Below are 25,638 nucleotides of genomic sequence, written 5' to 3' on the forward strand. Positions count from 1 at the left end.
ACGAAATACCTGACCTTTTTACCTGAGAATCTCCGTGTAAATATACAGCGTCTTATGTCAAAAATGAAGTTTATAATCTCTGTTATCATTTGCCAATCACATTTGCGGACGAAAATAATTTTAAAATGACATTCCTCTTGCTTAAATCCGATTAATTAAAAGTTTCACATTTTCTTACCTTTATTACCACCTGTACAGGTAAATACTGAAGCAACTTTAGAATTGAAAACGTTAATATAAACTAGAGACAACAACGAACAATTTTCATATAACTTTTTTTCACATATAACAAATATTTTTCAAATTATGCACATTTGAAAAATCAAGTAAATTAATTTAAATTTCAATAATTAATTCAGCAGTGGTGTCCGTTTACATAGAAATCAATATAGCAGCCTAAGGGTTAAGATTCTGTAACAAAATCCCAACCAAGCAGTTAGCCGAGGTTGGGTTGTTACAGAATGTTAGCCCGAGACTGAGATAACCTGATCTCGCTCAGTTACAGTTAATTGATTTTTTTCTCACACCTTTTAGTTCGAAAAGAACTATTCAATTTTGCTTAAAATTAGAAGTATCCCGCCTTTGACCTCAAATGATAATGACCTCTTCACTGCTACAGCTACATTTGAATGCTTCCATGTAAAAATGTAGTCCGTCCTTACATAGATTACAACGTATTTCACAGTGTAGATTATATTTTATCTACAACATCAAAACTATACATATAACGACAAAACAGTACATTTATAATGCAAATTGTCAATTTCAAGCAGTTAACGTGCGGATGAATACATCGCAGTGTAAAAATTCTGCGAAATGTCATGTAAAGGCACAAAACAGATCAGTCGAGATAGAAAAATCTAGCATGGGGTATGACATGGGATATCTCTGTCTGAGGTGCGAGAAAAGCAATCAGATCAGTCGAACTGTTTTATGATTTATTTGTTTTGGTGATAGTTACAAAGTGGTGGGGTCCGACACGATTGATAATCAACAGTTAAAATATGAATGGTAGTATTAATGAAAAATAGTTTTTGATGAAAATGCAACTAAATTCTAATCTAATTGATGCCCTGTGACAGTCAGTCTGATGGTTGTAATAAACTGCATTAAACTTGAAAGAAGTTCCCTTCTGTTGGTTTGATAGTCATTGCATGTTGCTGTTGGTGTTTCAGTTTGATCAGGTAGAATGCAGATTTTCAGCGCATGCAATATGGCTTCCTTCCTGAAACTGAATCCGATTTTGGTCTAGAGTAGCTGTACTTAGTTCACATATATCAACCCACTGAAGATTTGAATCACCAAAATGGTTAAAAAAGGAAAATTAAAGCTACATAAAAAAGTTCACATATATCAACCCACTGAAGATTTGAATCAACAAAATGGTTGAAAAATGAAAATTAAAGCTACATAAAAAAGTTCACATATATCAACCCACTGAAGATTTGAATCAACAAAATGGTTGAAAATTAAAAATTAAAGCTACGTAAAAAAGTTCACATATATCAACCCAGTGAAGATTTGAATCAACAAAATGGTTGAAAAATGAAAAGCTACATAAAAAAGTACAGATCTTTGAATGTTTTATGTTGTTATACAATACTTTTGTCTGGAAGTAAATTCAAATTGTAGAATTTTATATAGTGAAATGTTATTGTTAACTTCAGAAAATGCACAGAACGTCAGTCTAAGCACACCACCTCCTTCTACAATAGTGGCAAACAAAGGCTTTCCTATAGATGTTCATATCCTAGATAGCAGTGGAAGTCTCATCACTTCTGGCTTAGATTCCACACTGGATGTTACCATCAAAGTGGCCTGGTTGGAGGATTTGTCTGTCATGTATCATGACAATGGTTATCGCAACATGCTGTTTTATGAAAATGTAAGTTTCTTTATTGATTACTGTTTAAACAATGAAATCCTTTGTTATTAGTGGCTATATGGATTAGTCTATGTAGTACAACCATTCTTATTTTTTCTTCAGTTTTTGTTTTGCACATTTGGTTCTTAAAAAATGGCTCCGTCTACACCACCAAATTTTCTATAGTAAATACAGAATTTGATCGCTTTAGACTGCAATATCAGAATTTTTTTATACCTCAGTTCCTATCAACAGTGATGATAAATTGATGCCACATAACCTGTAAATAACACAAAAATATTTGGAAACTTTTTTTCCAAACTATATTAGATCACAGGAAGTTTGGGATGTGCTCTGCAGTGGAAAAATGTTATATTTCTACCCAGGATTTCAAATGTCCCTGTCCAAAGCGTTTATATTTTAACTAATTTTACAAAACTGCCTATCAAAATTGATACAATAGTAAGGTTATATAGTGGAAAGTTGCCTGTCAAAATAGGTCCCTTACAGAAAACTGCCTGTCAAAAAGACAGGTGGACGGGTGGCTGGCCAATAGCCTGTTTCTACCACTTTCTGATACAGAACTTTTCTGTGATGTATGATTGAAACCTGTGTCAGCAATCAGCAGAAATGTAGTGAAGGGCTATTCCATGATTTAACGTATTGGGTAATAGGGATCGAGGCACCTGTATTATGGGTAGGTTAAAACCAGATCTGCCTACAATTCCTTATATAAAATAACTTTTTAAGATTTTTTGGATGATGAGGTCTATGAAAAAGTGCCTCCCACCCCTTCCCTATGGTTAATAGGTTTAAAAGAAAAAGGAAATTGAGATGTCATAGTAACATTATTCTTGTTTCTTTTTTTAGGTGAGGCTTGGGGGAACTGACATGGTGCAAAGTAAGAGTACCCATAACAAACTGATTACTAAAAGAGCTTCTGGAGGAATTGCCTCGTTCACAGATGTGCGTCTGTTGGATGTCCATACATGTGTGCAACTAAACATCACACTTACCATGCCTCGGTATCCACTATTCAGGTTGCCAACTACCATGAATGAGGAGAAGCATGTACATGAGCTGACCAATGGACTCAACGGGTACTACATCAACAGCACAAACGATGGCGGTGTTTACATCACGAACTGCATCGCTGTGACAGGTACTATTGCTACATACATTTCAGTAAATACTAAACATTTACATAGAAATCTTTTTTATCAGTCCCCATGGGATACAGGTAGTAGCAACAGAGGGCCCAAAGGATTGCTATCTATCAGTCCATGTGTGACATGTCTCAGAATTACACTCTTGTCCGACACCTGAGGTACCTCTGGGTATGGCAGTGTATAAACGAATAAATATTGTCTTATGCCACTTGTGAAATAATTGAGTGTACAAAGTTGTGTCCCTTCGTTCAGTTTTGATATCAAAGTTTGTCAATCTGATCGATACTAAGTCAATAAAGAACTCTGCTAAGGCCAAAAAAAAAAGATTACTTGGTTCTCAGGCCCGCGCGCATTTCATTTTAGGGCACCGCATTGCCGATTTTATCGTGAAAGTAATAAATAAAAAATGTGAATTCACCAGCCGCCGTCTTTAAAAAAATCCGGAAAATTGGTCCGCATGTCGTTTTTACTCATTAGTCACCCAAGTCCCGAAAACGTTTGAAGAAAGATAAGGATTGGAAGCGTTAAAATTATCATGACTTATTAGTCTTGTGTACAAATGGCGCTCACTTTGGTACAAATAAGTAATGGGGGGTTCGTGATTCTCGTCTAGAGCATCGTGGGGGGATTTTCGCAGGCTTGCTTTGTGACGGGTCTCTACACAACTATAAAAAGACAAGGTAATGCCCACAATGAACGTTTTACAAACTACACAATAAAAAAAAATCGCCCTCGTCTTGTTTTTGCCATGTAAAAGGGGGGAAAAAATACCTCCCTGCCGCATCTCTTTTGAAAAAAATTGGCCTGAGAACCAAGTAATTAATTTTATTTGGCCTAATCTATCTTTCAATCATATAAAATTGTCAGCATTGTAAAATTGTCTTCCTCTCTTCTTCCTTTAGTAATTCTTTTTCCACCGGTCTTGGGTCCAGGAATAATACAGTACTTGCCACTACAACAATGACCTTTTCTAATTAACAAGATTCAACTTAACTAAATGTAGATTGGTAAATCATAGGACTAAATTCCCTTGCACTTGTCTCGTGCCCTTTGACCATACATCGATGACTTGTGACCAGTAGTTGGCTTTAAGTGAAATACACACATTGCCTAAAAGCCATATTCACTATCCCAGGAACAGTGACCCTACTCAATAATGACTATGATTTATAACTGAAGTTTAGTAAGGTAATTTGGTTCAATGATTTGCAGTGTATAAATACTGATTGTAGCAGTATCCTACAGACCAACTCTTTCATTAACTCATTCAATCCCTACTATAGTACTCTCTCAATACCCTTTCAAACCATCTCAAAACAAGCAAATCTAATGAAAAATGTTATATTATTTACAATGAAAGTTCCAATGTAGCTACACCATTCAATAACAATTTATGAAAATATTTTTTTTGATAAAAATACACGCTTGTCTACCAGCATATGATCCAGCCTGACAGAAAAACTCCCCAAAATGGGGAAAAAATATCTAGATCAATGAATGATTTTCTCTGAAAATTAAATCATTGAAACTGCAAATTGCATTACTTTAGTCCCAATGGATGAACAAATTTAACTTTTCAACAATACTCTTACAGTTAAAACAAACCCCCTATTTAACTTTTAGTATGGACATAAGTTTAACTTTCTCAAAATAACTTCCCAAATATTCCTATAAAATACCCCTATTGTCTTCATAAATACACATAAACAGACATGTAAGACAAGATTACCACATTTTGAAGTGAGGTAATATTGATATCATAAGGGTCCTCTGTATGGCCTGATAGCAATTTCAGATTACATGTGATAGCTGTTACCCCACCTCCCTAGACCCAGGTACTTTTTATACACCAAAATGTTTTGTTTGACTCGCACAATTTAATTTTCTGGGTCTCAGAAAATCTATTCTCTTGATGCCCCATTCTGCAAACCCACTTCATCCTGAACAACCCTTTGAAAAAACATAGTAATAGACAATATATTACTTATTTCGCAAAATATTATCTAACAAACTAGCCAAAACAAGGGTTATACTAAGCTATAGAGAACAAGTTAGGTATAGGAAAAGCTAAGGGTTTTTTAATCACTAGTTTATGTACTAGTGGTTATGTTTGAATGTGAAATCAAAATCTTTGTGAAAAGAAGGTACCCGGTAAATGATAATTTAATCAAAATGTTGTCTCTTTTCAGAACAAACTGCTGCATCTATAAATCTCCTGAACGGTAATGATGTACATACTACTGTCGCTGCCAACTTCCCAATAGATGATGGAGCCATCCTGGAAATTCAAGATTCAGCTGGTGACAGAGTCTGGTCTGGTGGCGATGCCAATTTGGTGAGTAATACATACATCTGTGCTCCAGACAATTTGTTTTGTTTTCATCATTCAACATCCTTACACAAGCTACGGTCACATGAAAACAGGTGGCTAGGGAGGGAGACACTGCTGAAAACAAGGCAGAGCAGGTAAGGGAAAGAAAACACTTCAAGTGTTACAGTAGGTTTCTTGAATTGCCCCTTCAGCCAAAGTCACAGAAAAATACTTGTTCAAACATGCATTGTCAACCAATTTGGTGACCTTACTCTAGCAATTTCATTTGTTAACAGATTTTGATCAAACTTGATAATACAAAGATAAAGTTAGAGATTCTTGATATTTGTGAAAATTATCATCCAAAAACAAACAACAGAAAACAAAGCCTCAAAGATATTTTTTGCCCTAGACAGATCAGTTTTACATGACGCTTTGTCTTTAATAGACTATCAGTGTCACTTCATCTGGAGGAGGTTGTGTATCCTCGGACTCCCAGAATATTACAGCTTCTCATGGACAAGCTGTGTTTGCTGGCTCGTTCTGTGATGTTGGTACAGGATTTGTTCTCTCCTTCGACGCTGACAGCTTGGTCACCCCTGGTCCTTTGACTGGGACAGCTTCTGATCCTTTCAACGTGACAAGTATGTATCACATCGGGCCTGAAAAATGTGTTTCAGGTTTTCTTATTTAACTTTACTATTTTCCTACCAATTCAAAATGTTTTCAAATTATTTTTTGAGTTCTTTTGTATGTTATATAATGGTACTTGCAAACAGGACTATTATTCAGTGTAGTTATTCAGTTTATAGGAAATTCAAGGATTTACAGACAATTTTTTAGGAAACAAATTTACTTTAATAGATGAATTTAATCATTGGGGAATTCCTGGAAATGTATACCAGACTTTGGATTTGAAATCAAAATGGTAAGATTCCATACCAGATCTTATTGTCACTTTGTGGCTTGGTATAATGGAGAGAATAACATTCCCTAGCATTTAGTAGAGCGTCAATGAAGATTTTTACCTGCCTACCTGAAGTATGCAAAGGGGTTTTAGTAATGAAGCTTAAACCACATATCCTGTTTTAAGAAACCCCATGCCATTCTACATTGATGGGGAATTAGTCATTACAGCTGGTCACTCTTCATTGATGCAGTGCCGTACATGTCTCTATACTATCTACCTTTTGATGATATTGCAACTTTGATTTTTGTTTTCTTTGAAGAGGTGAAACTTTCCATTCAAGAACCTTTTAATCAATAAAAATTAAGAAATGATATTTAGCATGTTTCTTTTGCTGTATGTTTGCATAGGGCATATGTTCATCTAACTGCTAATAGACTTCAATGTAAGTCTGCTTCCGAAATGGAGCAAAACGTTTTTGTGTGTTAAATTTGATGTAACATGTATATTTCAGACGAGATCTACATCGCAAACTTTATTGATACGTATGGCTCGTCTGCTACGTCAGATACAGGACCGTTTATTGATGCATTTGCCACCTATGCAATAGAAGACATTGCTGATGGTTATTTTCCAGACTTGTTACAAGGTAAATGCCACTAATATCTGGTCGGTTGGTGCAGTGGATAGCGCAGTTGCCTTTCACCAAGGCGGCCAGGGTTCGATTCCCCAATCGGACCTGAAAAGGTTGGGGTCACCTGCCCGACTAGTGGGTTTTCTCTGGGTACTCCAGTTTCCTCCCACACTAAGACCCCCCACGCGCTAACATCCGGGCCAACAAGAATGATTAATATAAGTTGAAATGTTTCATAATTGTTGTTAAACAAATAAAGTTTATTATACTAATATCTTAAGTGTTTAACATTCAATGAATTACTATATAGTTTATATTGCTGACAGAAAGTATGCTCAAATAAAGGCCCCCTCATGTTTTTATATCAATTTCTTTCTTGTCCAATTGAAAAATTACTATTAAAAGAGATGTACCCCATTTAAACATTTAATCCATAGCAAAATGTTCGAAGAAGATCATTAACTTCAAACAAGTTTGAACTAAAAAAACAGAAATCAAATCCAAGTGATATTTCATTTCATTAGAAATATTGCAAATTTTCACTAGCCCCAACAAAAAAATCTAGCAGCCCTGGGTGTTGTGCTAGTGGATTTTTACACCATTGTGTTTACTTCATATGAGGTGAAAATAATTATTCTGATACTAAATCGTTTTTCAAATGAAGGGAGAACACTCTCTATGAACAGCTACGATGTTGGAAAAGATGGCAGTTTGGCCCCCGCAGCATTTCAGGGGATGATTGACCATGGCAAGGTAAAGAAACAATGTGAAGTAGAAGTTTCCTGGATAAGAAAAATAAGAGCTCAGTTTAAATACATGGAGTAGATTTCAATATGCTGGAGTGTTCAGTTGGTATGAAGTTTGTTTATGTCGAAATCACAGACTAATTATGGCTCTATAACAGTGCGTTCCTTCAATAGTGAACTACTTGATCTATATAAATATAAGTCGTCCCATTTCAGAGAAAGTTTATCAAACAAATTTAATAAGAATTTTTTTAACCTTTGGGACAAGCTCATAATCTTGTGAAATAAAAGCCGAATAACTTTCAAATGTTGGTGGTTAAATGTCCTTGCGACATTGAATGCCATAATAAGTTGGAATCGGAACTTAATTTTGGAATTAAGAATTTGCATACCATAGACAATAGGTCTTTAGAATATAGATTTCTTATTGACTGACAGAAATGTTGAAAGATCCGACCTTGACCAAGACAATTTTATTAATATTCAGCATGGTAGCATAAATTAATACTCTGTAACAGTACACTTTCTCTCTAACTCATATATTTATTGTAAATCTTACACATCATGGGAAATAACTTCATAGACAACTTGGTCTACGAAATAAATGATTCCAATCAACCTAGAGATTTCTTTATGCTTCAAAGACACACAGGGATCAATGCCATACTAAAAAACATGATTCTTGGAATCCCTATGAAATGCAGTCCTATTAGGTTTATAGTATTTGATTACAACAAAACATTCACTCTAAAACACATGGGAGTAAATCTCATTTTATTTTGATGAAAGGTGAGGAAATGTACAGTAACAACAGAAGCTATATATTTCACTACAATTCCATTTGTGCACATTATTTGACTATTTGCTTCCATGATCAATCTTGTGAAACAAAATATTGTTTTGAAACAGCTGAATCCAAGCGAGAAGGTCCGAGGCATAATAGGGTTCGGATCCAACACTGCTACCAAGAAAATGGCTAGCTATTTGTCAGCAAATCAAATGCCATCCCTAGCAACAAGAGAAGATGAAGCAGAATTTACAGACAAGGTTTGTAACCGCCTTATGACTTCCAATAATTCACAAAAATTGGGAAATTTGAATTAATACAAGAACTTGTAATGGTCAAATTTTCCCCTATGAAATTTAACAGGATATGTTTATCACGACTTACCACTGTTATGCCACACTCCCTAAAAGCTAAGGTCAAGTGAAGGGGCCAAAAATCGTATTCTTGTCATGCTTGTCCAAACTGTAACTTATCTCCCAGATATTCTCAGGAATCTTTATAGACATGTGGATCCTCAGGTTGGACAGTGACGGTGTTTTGAAACACTCTCCTGACTGCACATAGGTCAGTTATGTCATGAAAAGATGGTTGAGGAGGTACCTTAGTGAGCATCACTATTTTGTATGATTTTGTTCCAGGGTGTTTATCCATACTACAGCCGACTGTCGTGGGATTTGGCAGCTGTTGCTCAGTGCCTAATGATAGCTTGCAGAGATCGAGGATGGAAAAAAATGGTAAAGTTTTTTTATAAAATTTGTTTTATTTTGATATGATATTTGAAGCTGACAAGTGTCTACTAGATTAATGATGAACCAATGTTTAGGAAATCGCATTATCCAGGCCTCTAAGTTGCGAGTAAAACGCTCGCATATGCAAGTAAAAATTACGAAATGCGAGTAAAAAATACCTACATATCGCCAGCTGGCGAGTTAAAAAAATCCGGATTTTTTTGTCCGGAATCGCCCTGTTTTTTTAGTATACTTCACATTGTCGGTGTGTTACGAGCGCTTGTAAATCAGCAGCGGTTAAAGCTGCACAGCGAAGCGTTTTAGTGACTTAATCCGTTTCATTACAAAACAAAAATGGCAGCCAAAAGGCCAGCTCAGTCATCGCTGACGGCTTTCGGTTTTAAAAGAGGAAAGCAAAGTGAAGAAGAAGAAGAAAGCGGACAAGAACCGTCAAGTTCTACTACTACTTGTAGTACAGAGTCAGACACATCTTCAAAAACACCGAAATTGAAGCGCCGTTTTGTCACGGCATGGCTAAGCGAATTATCGTGGCTTCGGTTTAACAACAATGCAATGTTTTGCAAAACTTGTGAGTCAAGTCCGACGATGGCTTGTAAAACTGACTTCGTTTCAGGGGGGAACCGAACATTTAAAAGGGAAACGCTTGTCTGGCACGGTAAGTCTAAGACACACAAGGATATACGTGACTCTGTTGTAAGAAGTAAGGAAACCGGGAGCACTGTTCAGACCAAGAGAAAAATCAAATACAGAGGCTGGCCAAACCAACTAGAATGGGAGGTCGACCCTGATTTTGAATAAAGTAAAACAGTGACAATCAAGACTTGTTTTGTTTTGTTTTTATTATTAATATATACACTTGTACACATACATTGTTTGACACACAATTTGCTCCGAAACGGTACACAAATGCATCCAAATAGGTAAGTAATTATGCGGGAAAATGATGGCGAGTAAAAATTAGAGGTCACAAGCCATATAGCTAGTTCAACCAAAAAGTCACTTAGAGGCCTGTTATCCTTAACTGATGGCAGAGGGGAAAGTTCAGGTTACATTATAGATTTAAGAAGCAGTAAAATTTTCTTGAAAATTATGCATTTTCCTGCATAAACAATAACTAAGATGACTCATTGTATGTGAAATGGAAAAGGAATAAGAGGACAGTCATTTAACTCATTCACCACTGAAGACACATTTGAACTTTTCCAATTCAAAGGTTGGAATAGTTCATTATAAAAATTTCAGGGGTAAATGAGTTAAATAAGCATTATTTTCTCCCTGGAGTGGAAATCAGAATAACCTTAGCTGATTTTCATGTATACAATGAATAGCTAAGACAGTAGGGATATTAATTGTATGATTTAGCATCTTGTATAATTACGGTCCCGTATCGGAGATACGGGTGCCGTGCCCTATAGTAATCACTCTGTCTGTCTGTCTGTCTGTCCGTCCACAAATTTTGTTCTTGGCTGATAACTTTAGTATTTATTGACCGATGTAAATGAAACTTGGTCAAGATGTTCAGTTCACAAAAATACACATTGAGATAAAAAGTCAAGGTCATCAGGTTCATAGGTCAAGGTCAAATTTTACATATTTTCACTGATAAACATTTTGTTATGACTTATGAAGCAAAGTTGATCAGAATTGAACAAGGAGTCAACTAACCAACGGTCAATGTCAGGGGTCAAGGTCAAATTTTGTAGCTTTTCACTGGTGAAAATTTCGCTATGACATTATGAAGGAAAGTTGTTCGGAATTTAACAAAGAGACACACTGAGTTAAAAAGTTGAGGTCAAAGGTCAAGGTCATTAGATTCAAAAGTCAAGGTCAAATTTTGCATCTTTTCACTGATGAACATTTTGTTATGACATGATGAAGCAAAGTTGATCAGAATTAAACAAGAAGTCAACTGACGAAAGGTCAGGGTCATTGGTTCAAAGGTCAAGGTTAAATTTTGTATCTTTTCACTGGTGAACATTTCGCTATGACACTTTGAAGCAATGTTGCTCAGAATTAAACAAGGAGTCAATTGACCAAAGGTCAAGGTCACTGGGTCAAAGGTGAAGGTTAAATTTTGTACCTTTTCCCTGATGAACATTTTGTTATGACATTATGAAGCAATGTTGTTCAGAACTTAACAAATAGTCAACTGACATTAGGTCCAGGTTACGGGGTCCAAACGGTCAAGGCCAATTTCTGTATTTTTCACCGATAAACATTTTGTTATCATATTAAGAAGCAAAGTTGGTCAGAATTAAAGAATAAGTCAACTGACCAAAGATCAGGGTCACTGGGTTAATGGTCAAGGTCATTTGGGTACAAAGGACAAAAGACAAAGTGGATCTCTGACTTTGACCCTGGCTCTTGATGTAGGAGGTATATAAGGTGAAATAAAACAAATCAAAGTTAACAAATGAGTGTTGTACCGGTATTTACATTTCTGTTAGCCCAGCAAATATGGAGGTAGAAGGAAACAAGACTCACATCATAGTACATATAAAATGTATATTTTGCTTCCTTGCGATTCTTTTTGAAGTCCAAATGTCACGTCAAGCTCAGCTATATGGGCAGGTTGCATCTTGATGATTATTGGGGGGACATATTGCCACAAGACTGGGTCCTTACTGACCCGTCAGTGTTCTAGTTAATGTGTTGATATCTCTTCCCCCTTTTGAAATAACCATTAATAGGTAATTGTCAGTACATGTATTTGTTGTCTATTTATAGATCATTGTTCGAGAAATTGACTACCAGATACATCAAGTGCTCTATCAGAAAGCTGCCTTGTTTAACTTGGACATCACACAAGAGGTATCTATAATAGAACCATGAAATATACAGGCCTTTTTATGACAGAATATGGGTCAGTTCCCATCTCCAATTTCAGCATTTGTTTCCCCTATTTCAGCTTTATTTTCCTTTATTCTAGTTAAAAATCCCCCCAATTGTAGCTAAAATACTACCACAGGAATATCTGTCTTGGTTCTAGTTTGTTTTTATTTTCCGTCAGTTCGACAACTGTGATTTATTTCAGTTCAATTTCAGTGGAAATATTTAGTTACACATTGCTTATTTAGTTTCTTTAATGCCATGTTTTTATTATATACTGTTTTGACACATATCTATTGTCTTTTTTACAAAAACAAAGCTTGAGAAACGGGTTGGTACTACATATAGTGTTGGTGGCCTATCAATAACGGCCTTTGGTCGCTCTTTTGTTCGGTACAATTAATTTGAGTGACTATGCATTTCCATGGCTTATTTTTCTAGGTCATCATACCGAAACTTTCTCCAGAACAATATGCGCCGGGTGTTATAGATACTCAAATGGAGCAGATCAAGAAAGCAGGAACAAAGATTATTCACCTGTTTGCCTACGCCCCGTTACAGTGGTTCATTATCAGTGAAGCCATCAGGTAAATACATTTATGTTCTAGTTCGCTCCTCTCAAACAAGCGTTATTCATTTATCTTATAAACTCAAAGTCATCACTGGGAGTTCGTCCGCCTAGCTAAACAAGGACGTACATTTTTTCACTTTATACGATGATAAATCGAAATTTCAAACAAGGAGTATCAAACTATGCATTCTTCTCTGTCTTCACCTGGATCTTGCTTTAAACTTTTAAGAACCTCCATAGTGTGTTCATCAATTAAAGATTCTGCAATCACAAAATGAAAGACACAGAAACATGCATTTCCGAAAAGGGGCAGGTGGGTGGGAAAGTCTGTATCGTTCAATGGCTATAGGCAGACACAGACACCTGTACGTGTCATCACTGTCCTAAGCCTCACCTATCACACATGCTGCTGAACTCTGACGTGGGCCCGTATTCATGAAACCGTTCTCATGCTGAAGCATGGATTTTGTGCTCAAGCCTTATTGCTTGATCTGCTTATAAATTAATAATAAAATGTTATTTTGTCAATGATTTGGAAAAAACTTGAAGACTCTTAAAGCCAAATACTGTTTTCAATGTTTACATTTTACTTTTTGATCATTTGACATGATTTAAGTGAGTTACAAGAAAATTCGTTTGAGCACAAAACCAAATCCACGCTTGAGCATGAGAACGGTTTCATGAATACAGTCCCCAGGCTTATTCATACACTCATTTACATAACTATGATAAATTTTTCTATGTGACTGTGAAAGTTCAACCTAACAATATTATGACAATTATTAATTGATTTATTGAAAAGTCTGGATTAGTTTGAAAATTAAGGACAAGTTAGGCAGGACTGCATGGTTTTATCCCTGTTTTATTTCATGAAATTATACAATAGTTTTGATATTAAATACATTGATCATCAGCTTTCATACTGAAAATGTTCTTCTTGCCATTTTTACTAAGTTATTTTTATTTATTGTTTTAAGACATAATATTTCCTGCTATCATGGATATGAATGGGGCCTTCTAAATGACGTCGGCTGGCACTTCCCCTGGGCCAATCAGCATCCTATGTGTCTAGGTGTAAGTTATGTTTGTTTGACTATTCTCCTTTGATACTGAGATAAATTGTTGGCGGAATGAAACCTAACAAGTCAATACAATTTTCATTGACATTTCATATATTAAGTTAAATATGTAAGTAATGTACAGTACAAAATTAAAAAGGTTAAAGAAGGTGATCCTGAATTTCGTCTGTAACAAATTTAGGGACAGAATGAAGTAATTGAATTGTTTGATTATTCTAACCAGCCAATCACTTGTACGATGGCCTGGATTGGTTACTTCGGTGTGGGCGGCACCTACAATGTCAGTGGGATGATGACACCCTTGTGGGAGCATGCCATGATCAAACACACCAACTTTCGTCGAATGAACTACCGTGGAACTGCACCAAGACGCTCCCTCAATGAGGTATGTAATACTGCAGTCTATACCACTCTTTTTTTTGCGATTGTAAAAGGAATAATATACAACTGATGTTCACAAATCATGCTCAATTACATTCGTCACTCAAAGAAAATACAAACAAATTGAGAAGCACATTTGAAGAAAAACAAGTGAACAGCCTCAACAAAACATAACATCTGAAGGAAATGTTATTTCGGAAATTTCTTCAGAGGTTGTACATTAAAAACAACAACAAATATTATGTTCACAAAATAAGATAAAACAAGAATTGAGCTCACCTAGCCTAAAGGGCAAAGGGAGCTTTTGCAATCTGTTTTGTCATGTCTGAACTTTTTCTTTAAATGACTTCTCAAATCTACAAGACCAATTAAAACCAAATATGGTAGGATTCATACTTGATTCAGATTTGCAAAAGAGAAGATCGTGGTCTCTTTAAGGGGGCTATTGAGGGCAAAATAGAGGTAAAATTTGGAGCATCTCAATAAATCTTGTAACAAACCAGAAGTCTGCTGTTTCTGTATTAATTGTGTTGTACCATACATGATCTGAAAAGTTTGTGAAGGTGTACACAACCTGTAAGTAAACAGGGCCACCAGCTCGTGCTTTATAATACATTGTGCAATATTTGAATGTTAAAATACTCAAATAACTTCATCTGAAGAACCAAATGGCCTACAGTCATAATATTTGGCCAGACGCTTCCTTGCATAAATTACTATGTGCAGCTTGCATAGGGGTCAAATTTGTTGAAATACTCAAATGATTTTTTTTCTGATGATCCAAAAGGCTGTATGTCAAATTTTTCTTGGAGCTTGCTGGCATCATATTTTACAAAGTTAACAGAAAGAAGAAATGATCTTAATTCATACTCAAAGTCACAAGGTCAAAAGTGTTCAAAACACTTGAATTACAGTGCAACCAGTTTACTAAATACATTATGTATTCTGTTTGCAGGAGAAAATATTATAACTGGGTTGATAACTCGGAGACCAGGCGTAGTTGGATAGACTAGTTAGATATTACATATTGTCTATAGTGTTAGGAACTTAGGATGTGTGGAAATTGGGACAGTTTTGTGATTGTGTTAAGCCAGTATTATCAGGAAATATTAGAAGGACGAACATGTTTTTCAAAGCACTTGAACAACCTTAAGTTTCCTGGTACAGGATAAGTTTAAATTTTCTAGTACATGCAGTTTTCTCCTACATTGTCTGCTGGTTACTGGAAAAAAAGTTATTTCAAGTTGTATGGGCTACAGAATTCTTCTGTGAACACTTCTTGCTGTGATCTTTGAAAGTTAGGATGCTGATTTTTATATCATCTTCAGGTTATGGCAGAATGGGGCAAAGGATATGATGCTGTGAGAACCTACGCCATTGCTTTCACCAATATGATCAACGCCAGCCTGACAATCACTGGGCCAGCCTTGACTGCCGCTATCAGACAAGTAGGTGCAAATCTGTGGCCTTCACCTCTGGAGAAATCTTTGCAAAATATGAAAACATTTGAGATAATAATTAAAAAACAATCTATAAATATTTTACATTCTGTTTCATATTGTTGAATGAAGGGATGTATGGATCACTGGACAAGTGATAGGTCGTAAGGTCATGAAATAGTTGTGTCATACATGTCTTGCCTTTTTAAACTTTCTTGGTAAGTCACATCAAAATTCAAAATGCCAACAAATGATGTATTTATCTTGGACATTGGTAAAAGAAAAATGTGAAAGAATGCATATTTAAAACTTCATTTAAATTTTTTTCATGTAAAATCGTATTTTGAAATGGCCGTTTCGCAAGTTGGACAAGATTCATGATTCGGGTCTTGTATAGGTTTTATTTACACTAATTTACATACTTATTAATATCAAACATCTGTAGGATTTGTTCTGTTTTGTAGGTTGATTTTGAAGGTTTGTCCGGGAGAATACATTTCCAAGCTGATACGGGTAACCGGCCTGGCTTTCTGGGAATGTGGGTGACAAGTAACCCCCATCCGTTTACTAATACAGCAAGCACAGCAACGGTACGCCAACCATTGTTCACAGCCGCGTAATTTACATTTTGTGCACATATATAAAGTGTGCATATACATGTACAATTTTTTAGCAGAATCTTCACTTATTTTGTGATCAATCAAACCTCTTCCAGTTATTAATGGTTTTAATGTGAATGTAACTTGTAAGATGAATCCATTATTGGCAAAATAGTCAGTTTCAATTTCTCTTGGTTTGAAATATGTACAATGGGAGGCAATTGCAAATAAAAATGTTAAGGGTCATGAAGGATATATACAATTTATACATTCCTTCAGCTTAAGTTGGTAAAGTACAACTTTACTAAGGAATAAAGTACAAATGTTGTGTCTTCTAACACTTACATTTTCATACATTTTGATGCAATAGTTCTTCTGACAGAAAGATTTCAAGTATGTCAGATTGGCATAGGACGGGCAAATATTCTAATTTCATATATCTACATTTACTGAGCTTGGCTGGGTCAGATGGTGTAATACTCAACAAATAATTGAAATTTTATTACAGACAGTAACCTTTGCCAGGATATTGGAACTGGCTCAGGAAAATGCAACAATGATTACAGAATATAAGCAGCAAGCCAAACGTCCCATGGATTTGCCACCCTGGAACCAAGTGATTGCAAATTACACTATTCCACCAACCAACTACAAGAACAAATGGAAGTATGTCAATCATTCAGTAAATACAAATTTGTCGTTTATGCTGCAACAGTTAGTTTTCTCTGCTTGAACAAGGTGCAAATGGAACTCAGCATTTTGAGGTTGAGGCGAGGTGAAGCTGTTGTGATTGCTTTTCATCTGGCATGAGCAGAAACGTTTTTTGACTTGTTAATGGCTGGGAAAGAGATGATATTTAGTTATTTCCCTTTAAAATATCAGAATTCATGGGTGGGAGAATATCAATATTTTTCATGGGTGCAAAGCAAAAGTGAGAATTCTGCCAGACTTGTGATATAACCACTTATTCTACAGTCACTTCATTTGAAGCTGAACAAAAAATCGTCGTTGCCTTTGAATGCAGCGAATAGAAGATACCGTTATGATTGGTTTATACCTTAAAGTGATATTTTCACATTGAAAATATCATGTTTGATATTTGCCACAGTGTGAAAGATATCAAGTTGATAGAATCCGATAATTCACTGGCAAAAATGTAATAAATGGCTTTCTTTCTAACTTGGTAAGCATCACCCTTCACTACTTGTTTATTGTCAGTGTGACTGATGTAATATGATTTGTTGTATTTTATCGTAGTGTGACTACATCCACTGGGATGGTGAGCTCCAGCACACAGCAGCTGATCATCATTCCTCCAGGCACCGGAGAACCTCAAGTAGTAGTGGAGACTGAATATGCTGTGGCCCCATTCTACTGCACTCAGGGCTGTGGTGGTGACGATATCAACGAGTACGATATCTCACAATACCAGTTTGGTGACTGCACGGACCAGGAAGTCTGCACGTAGGTACATAGCTGGGCGTTTATCAGGCCATAATCAAATGTTTGTTTCTCCTCTGCCTGTCGACCAACGAAAAAAGTAGTCTGACTCACAATTTTATTTCTATGTAATTTGAAGAACCATTTTGGTGGTCTACCATTTAATGGTCACTTGCTATTTATTGGTCAACCACAGGGCCAAGGCCAAAAGGGGGGGGGGNTACGCTTACAGACATCTACTTAGTTATATGAATTATGTCATCTGACAGTAAATGTGGTTTCTCTGCATGTAGTTTTAAAGTCAGTAGTATGTTAAAACAATTGTATGTAATTGTTTTAATACCTCAATAGAATAATTGTCTAGCAAATATCAGTGATCAACAAATTTGAAGGCATTCCTCACACCCACCCACAAAATTCACTACCCGCCTCTGCTAAATCAGGGTTAGGAAACAGATATTTATAAATACGGCCACAGTTAATAGTTTAGCACTGAAATAAATGTTGATATTGAACAATCATAAAAATGTTGTATGTACCTTTCTTTGCAAGAATAATCCAGGAAGTAAAGACAGGACAAGTGATCTGTTTAAATTTGATCAGAATTTATTGGAACCTTGTTGATATTTTTGGCTCGAAGCCAAGCATCATCAGAACAACAATAAATTGAGAAGTTGTCAATGGATATGTGCACAACAAGTTTGGTGACATCATAAAATACACTTTTTGCATTGTTATTTATGCATGAACATTGGGGAAAGAAAAGGTGGAAATATCGATCGATATATAGTTATGGAGATGAAGTCACCACATCATGCAAAATGTAGAGTTAAAATATGCTTATGTCTGATGACACGACTGTACTGAGAAATGCCTGGTTAGGTTCAGTGTGATCATGTTCTATAACAAAGGACATAAAGTCAATCAAAAAGAACACACAAGCACAAAATTTATAATGGCATGTAAAACAGTGATGTTTTGTTTGTTTTGTTGTGATGGAATCTCACAAGTTCACAGACCTACAGATGTAAGTAAACCACAAGTTAACATTTCAACGTCCGCTATATAAGTGTTTCATGGTCATGCTTATGAGGATTCAACATCTGCATGGTTCTAATTGTAGAATATATAGAATGTATGAAAATTAGAAAATATTTAGAAACACCTGTCATATCTTTGATGTTACTTTAGGTGTCATCCTGGCTATTATGGAACCACCTGTGATAAAATGGTTTGCAGCTGTGTGTTTGGCCATTGTAATATTCCAGAAGTTTGTATCTGTGAGACAGGATGGGAAGGAAATCGTTGTGAGATTCCAATTTGTAACACGTAAGTATGTGCAAGACAACTTTCTTACTCAAAATCCTGCTCATTTTGGAAACCACTGGTCCTTTGGGCAATTAAAGCATCAAAATATATTTAAATTGAACAAATAACATAGATATAGGTTATAATGAAAAACATTTAATAATCCTATACCACATATATAAAAACATATGAAATAACACCAAACGATTAGAATAATAGTAATACCGAATCATCTTCTAACATACTATTATACTATTGGCATTTAGGGCAAATTCAGCAGAGACAATTGTAAATGCTAATGTATTCCCGATTATAAATAAACTGGCCCTGGCTATGTATAAAGTTGAAAGTCCATCTGGACAGATCACTCATCAGTGCCTACTTATTGCTATGTATATTTCATTGAACCTCGTGATACAGTAATAGTTGTAGTATAGGTATGTGAAGGTAGTATAATATATCTTGACCAGTGTTGGCTATTTGGATTGTAGGTACAGTTGTGGGACCGCACAACGCACCAAAAATAGCGTGCGCACACCGTGCATACATCGCTCACACACCGTCCGCACATCGTCCACACATGGTGCGCACAACTGTGCGATTTAGCAATCTTTCGCCCCGTTGTGCGCTTCTCTCCGCACAACTGTGCGATTTGGTATCATTTGTAGATCAAAATTACGGAATGACAAAAATACGGAAGGCTTGTATGCGATAATGAACACTGTGTATATATCTGTAATTTCTCATCACAGTAATCAAGATCATACAATTTCACAATGCGTGTTACACAGAATTACAGCGACCGTTAGGCTGTCAAGAATGGGTTTGGCTCCAAGGTAACAGAACAGGTAAATCACAATTTTATGAGTGTCTGGAGTTTTACCTGACCAGTGCCTGACACACAGAGCTGATATGCGATACCGTTTGACCGTAATGAATAGTATTTGTTATTTGCATTCGTTTGCCTATAGCTCCCCTTCACCTGGATTTTCACACCCCCGGCCTTACCCGACGAGTTACGTAAGTGCCCCAGGCGGGGAGAAAACTATGGTCAAGGTACATGTATAAAGTGGTTATGTTTACCTGTATACGGGCAGAGATGTATAATACGTATTATACGTCTCTGATACGGGATTGTGTTGTAATTTTACATGTGTCGATTAAGTTTGTTTAAAAACACAGAAAACATAATTTCTAAGTAGAAGAATGTATAGACAAGTTTACAAATGTTGCTAGAATATAGAAACATACGTAAACACCAAGTTTATATGTTTAAACAAGAAACCGTATAAATTGTTAAGGCATTCCTCAATTTACGCCAACCACGATTGTTATCGCACAACGTCCGTCCATCGTGCGCCCAGATGTGCGCAAGCCATGATCGTCCAGTTTTTTATCGTTCGCCCATCGTGCACACACCGTTCACACACCGTGCACACATCGTGCGCACACAGCACATCGTGTAACGTTGTGCGATCCCACAACTGTAATATAATTTTTCCATTTAAACCTGGCTTATATACATAAGCCTCAGCTGTCAGATCCCAAAATTGTTCTATTGCACATGTGCATTTCTTGTAAATAGCCCTTATATACTGGTAATATAGATAGAACCAATTTTTGTGTCGCCTGCAACGGGAAGCGACATATAGGTACTACTTTGTTAATTGGCGTCGGTTGTGTTGTCCGAAACAAGGTTTCCGTGTGATAACTTGAGTTCCCTTGGGTTGATTAAACTTAAACTTGCTACACATATTGAATACCAATATAGCTCAGACAAGTTCACATTTCAGAAGTTTACATGCGTTTTTGGTGGAGTTATGCATCTTTTATTGCCAAATAAGGGTATTGTGTAGTTAATGCAAGAACTTTTTTATTTCTTATCAATTCCTTTCAAATTTTGTATGGTAATGCTGGAAGCAATAGTGTTCAACATATATTACGGGGTTTTCTGTCGCGTTTTGGCATATCTGTTTATGCGCTGAGCAGGCAGCATATCCACTCCCGTGGAATTCTTGTCTGAATATATATCTGTGGTATCTCTATCTACACCTACTGTAGAAAAAATCAACAACACAGAGCCACACATAACTACATGTATAGCTTTACAACCTCATGTTTAAAGTTGTGATAGCGGACAGTGTTTTACTCCCTCTGGTAATACTGCAGGGCATTACACGTTTACATTTGCCCTTCCACATTCCTTCCTTCCAGCCTGAAAGATTCCCCTAGACAAATTCCTTATAATTCACCTGTAATTATCTCATTTTTGTGTCACTATGACATACATATAGACCTCTGACCCCAATCAGTTGGTCCAAGGCATATTTCCTATACCATTTTACCTCTTGTTTGGTATGTAGCTAGGTTATGGAGCTCCAGGTTACATACCCTGTGATTGTGACCTATATTTTGACTTTTGTCTGGGGAATACATTCCAGTGATACCTTGTAACCTGGAGTTGCCATATTTGATAGATATATATATTTTCTGAATTGAGTGTGAACACCAGCATTATTGTTCCCTTACTCTAAGTCAGATGCTGTCTACTAACCTGCTGGATTGTCCCCCAATTCTAATTTGGTCACTGAGGAGAATGAAATTTTTTTGAGATTAGGTTAATTGATAATATTATAATTGAATAGAAAGAAGTAACTTACCCTACAAAAAAGATGAATTTGATATTTTCAGGGAAAAGATGATTAAAAAACAAACAAACAAAAACGTTGTAAAATTGACCAAAATGATAGCATAGGACGGTGAAGAGGTGTTTGCAAACAAATGTAATGTGAATGTTTTTCATTATACTTTAAGGAGATTCATTGGCATAAATAGCATTAGTTAGGATAATTGTAATCTATACTTTACAACTAATTAATTTTGTTACCTTTGAATTTGAAAGGTTAGACTGTGGCAGCAATGGAGCCTGCTCAGCACCTGAAACCTGTAAATGTGATACTGGCTACATTGGAACGACATGTGGACACCTCCTGGCAGCAGTCATTGTTGGATCCCTGCTCGGCTCCATTGCATTCATCATCATTTTGGTGTTCCTTATCAAATATATCCTGAAGAAGTAAGTTGTCTCGCTAACTAACTTGGAGATAGTTGTGTGCACTGTCTGGGTCACAGTGACATATCTTCTCTCAGCCTAGCATCAAAGGAAATTTGTATCTAAGCTTTTACAGTACTTACATCCAGTAAAACATAACCAATGACAAAAATCAATAGAATACCTGAATGACTGAAGAACCCAAGTGTCTTTGTTAGCATTGTGTGCCGTTGTTAAGCATGTGATCCATGAACATATAACCCTCAAATGCTGTGCGTTTAGTAATAGTAGAAAATGGTGCAAACGTCCCTTTAACTTTTTTTAGTTTTAGGTTTCGTTATACTTCAAAACAATTTATGAATAATTTCTAGTCTTTGCACTTGTCTCACAGACTCGCTGTATGTTGATTTCTCCAGGAACATTCATATCAGTTGTGTTTTATCATGTCATACCTCATATCACTCTCGTAGAGCCCCCAAAACAAAAAAACAATCAAAAACAAAAAAAAAAACATATCAAAAGTGCTTTCTGTCTATGAATAGTAAATATGCATGTAAAATGCCGAACAAAATATGAAGAGAATGACTTGTGCATGACTCTTCAGTCCACTTTGTTAAAAACAACAAATTTTCTGTCTAATTTTTCTTGGCAAGTAGTCAGCTGAGATATGGCTTGTAAAATACTGTTCAAATTCTAATTCATTTAATATAACCAAGGCATTTGGCATGATCGCTGCTTGAATTTTTGTCTTCTATTATTTGTTTAGGCAAAGATTGATAGCTGCCCTAAAGAATTTGGACTGGCTGGTGAAGTGGGATGAGGTCATAATAGGGGATGCGAGAGCCCTCAGCTTTCTGTCAACTGCTGGAGATGAATTCATGCAATCCAACAAAAATAATATGTGCACTTGGAGGAGTCAGAAGTGCTTTGTCCAGGTATGTAAACTAGGCTGCTTACAATGCACTATGGAGCCTAGCGAGACAACCAAATTAGAGGTGGCTAGGTAGTGGGACAATAGGTTTAGTGGTGGCAAGGTAGTAGGACAACCAACAGGTTTAGTGGTGGCTAGGTAGTGGGAGATCAAGTTAGGTAGTAGGACAACCAACAGGTTTAGTGGTGGCGTGGTAGTAGGACAACCAACAGGGTTAGTGGTGGCTTGGTAGTAGGACAACCAACAGGTTTAGTGGTGGCTTGGTAGTAGGACAACCAGCAGGTTTAGTGGTGGCTTGGTAGTAGGACCACCAACAGATTTAGTGGTGGCTAGGTAGTGGGACAACAGGTTTAGTGGTGGCTAGGTAGTGGGACAACAGCTTAGGTAGTGGGACAACGAACAGGTTTAGTGGTGGCTAGGTAGTGGGACATCAGGTTAGGGAGTGGGACAACCAACAGGTTTAGTGGTGGCTTGGGAGTAGGATAACCAACAGGTTTAGTGGTGGCTAGGTAGGGGGACATCAGGTTAGGTAGTGGGACAACCAATAGGTTTAGTGGTGGCTTGGTAGTAGGATAACCAACAGGTTTAGTGGTGGCTAGGAAGTGGGACATCAGGTTAGGTAGTGGGACAACCAACAGGTTTAGTGGTGGCAAGGTAGTAGGACAACCAACAGGTTTAGTGGTGGCTTGGTAGTGGGACAACCAACAGATTTAGTGGTGGCTTGGGAGTAGGACAACCAGCAGGTTTAGTGGTGGCTTGGTAGTAGGACCACCAACAGATTTAGTGGTGGCTAGGTAGTGGGACAGCAGGTTAGGTAGTGGGACAACCAACAGGTTTAGTGGTGTCTAGGTAGTGGGACATCAAGTTAGGTAGTGGGACAACCAACAGGTTTAGTGGTGTCTAGGTAGTGGGACATCAAGTTAGGTAGTGGGACAACCAACAGGTTTAGTGGTGGCAAGGTAGTAGGACAACCAACAGGTTTAGTGGTGGCTAGGAAGTGGGACATCAGGTTAGGTAGTGGGACAACCAACAGGTGTAGTGGTGGCTTGGTAGTAGGATAACCAACAGGTTTAGTGGTGGCTAGGTAGGGGGACATCAGGTTAGGTAGTGGGACAACCAATAGGTTTAGTGGTGGCTAGGTAGTGGGACATCAGCTTAGGTAATAGACCAACCAATAGGTTTAGTGGTGGCTAGGTAGTGGGACATCAGCTTAGGTAATAGACCAACCAATAGGTTTAGTGGTGGCTAGGGAGTGGGACATCAGGTTAGGTAGTGGGACAACCAACAGGTTGAGTGGTGGCTAGGTAGTAGGACATCAGGTTAGGTAGTGGGACAACCAACAGGTGTAGTGGTGGCTTGGTAGTAGGATAACCAACAGGTTTAGTGGTGGCTTGGTAGTGGGACAACCAACAGATTTAGTGGTGGCGTGGTAGTAGGACAACCAGCAGGTTTAGTGGTGGCTTGGTAGTAGGACAACCAGCAGGTTTAGTGGTGGCTTGGTAGTAGGACAACCAACAGATTTAGTGGTGGCTAGGTAGTGGGACAACAGGTTTAGTGGTGGCTAGGTAGTGGGACAACAGGATAATAGTGTCTTGATAGTTTCATGGACAACAGAATTAATGTTGGCTGAGGCTGCATTAACAAGGCTTGACTTTAGCTAAATGTCATTTGGTGTAAGAAGTAGATTAAATTTCTATTTATATCAGACATAAATCCCATAACTGACGCCATTTTTGTCTCAAATTGCATGTTGTCATTTTTATCTCACCTGGTCCGAAGGACCAAGGTGAGCTTATGCCATACCGTGGCGTCCGTCGTACGTACGTACGTCAACAATTTCTTTAAACGACTTCTTCTTCTTAACCACTGGTTGGAATTAAACTAAATTTGACTGGAAGCATACCTTGGTGGTGGGGATTCAAAATTGTTCAAATGGTCGGGCTGACCCCCCAGGGGGCTGAGGGGCGGGGCCAAAAAGGTTATTTGTCCATTCTGCTTTAAGCGACTTCTTCTCTGGAACTAAGAAGTGGATATCAACCATATTTGACTGGAAGCATCCCTAGGTGGTGGTGATTAAAAATTGTACAAATGGTGGGGATGAGGGGCGGGGCCAAAAGGGGGCAATTTGGCTATATTGCTACAAATGACTTCTGTAAAACTGTGCACTGGATATCAATCATATTTGATCAAAAGCATTCCTGGGAGGCAGGGATTTAAAATTGTACAAATGGTGTGGCTGACCCCCCAAGGGGCTGAGGGGCGGGGCCAAAAAGGTTATTTGGCCATTCTGCTTTAAGCGACTTCTTCTCTGGAACTAAGAAGTGAATATCAACCTTATTTGACTGGAAGCATCTCTAGGTGGTGGAGATTCAAAATTGTACAAACGGTTGTGCTGACCCCCCAGGGGGCTGAGGGGAGGGGGCAATTTGGTTATATTGCTATAAACGACTTCTTCTGCAGAACTATGCCATGGATATTGATTATATTTGGTTGGAAGTATTCATGGGAGGCAGGGATTCAAAATTGTACAAATGGTGGGACTGACCCCCCGGGCTAAGGGGTGGGGCCAATAAAATGTATTACTTGGAAATGGTTGAGATCCCCACCATATAACCATATATACAATTGCTGAGTATAAAGAGAAGAATGCACATTTGCTTCCAGGATGTCCCTAGGGTCTGGCCCCACCCTTGGAGACATAGTCCCTGGGCCATAACTTTAAAACGGTTGAGATCCCCACCCCAAAACTATATATACAAATGCTGGGCATAAAGAGACGAATGCAATCATGATATCAGAATAGACCCTGGGGTCTGACCGAACCCCTAGGGACCTAGTTTCT

The 25,638-nt window shown here is 37.3% G+C and overlaps 1 protein-coding gene across 1 annotated transcript in view; it reads left to right on the plus strand.

The window, feature by feature from the left end:
* The window catches only part of LOC110462942, a 57,107-nt gene that overhangs the window by 10,069 nt on the left and 21,400 nt on the right, over positions 1–25,638 (plus strand). Inside the window, exons 4-22 of the mRNA XM_021517195.1 lie at positions 1,668–1,885; positions 2,735–3,026; positions 5,223–5,368; positions 5,793–5,988; positions 6,766–6,900; positions 7,550–7,638; positions 8,541–8,678; positions 9,057–9,152; positions 11,895–11,978; positions 12,438–12,583; positions 13,545–13,641; positions 13,870–14,031; positions 15,356–15,475; positions 15,931–16,056; positions 16,574–16,731; positions 17,323–17,529; positions 18,697–18,834; positions 21,716–21,889; positions 22,632–22,800. Coding sequence (XP_021372870.1) covers positions 1,668–1,885; positions 2,735–3,026; positions 5,223–5,368; positions 5,793–5,988; positions 6,766–6,900; positions 7,550–7,638; positions 8,541–8,678; positions 9,057–9,152; positions 11,895–11,978; positions 12,438–12,583; positions 13,545–13,641; positions 13,870–14,031; positions 15,356–15,475; positions 15,931–16,056; positions 16,574–16,731; positions 17,323–17,529; positions 18,697–18,834; positions 21,716–21,889; positions 22,632–22,800 — 2,891 coding nt within the window. The remainder of the gene's footprint in view (positions 1–1,667; positions 1,886–2,734; positions 3,027–5,222; positions 5,369–5,792; positions 5,989–6,765; positions 6,901–7,549; positions 7,639–8,540; positions 8,679–9,056; positions 9,153–11,894; positions 11,979–12,437; positions 12,584–13,544; positions 13,642–13,869; positions 14,032–15,355; positions 15,476–15,930; positions 16,057–16,573; positions 16,732–17,322; positions 17,530–18,696; positions 18,835–21,715; positions 21,890–22,631; positions 22,801–25,638) is intronic.

This window comes from Mizuhopecten yessoensis, unplaced genomic scaffold (assembly GCF_002113885.1).
Source record: "Mizuhopecten yessoensis strain PY_sf001 unplaced genomic scaffold, ASM211388v2 scaffold10847, whole genome shotgun sequence".
Lineage (NCBI taxonomy): Eukaryota > Metazoa > Mollusca > Bivalvia > Pectinida > Pectinidae > Mizuhopecten > Mizuhopecten yessoensis.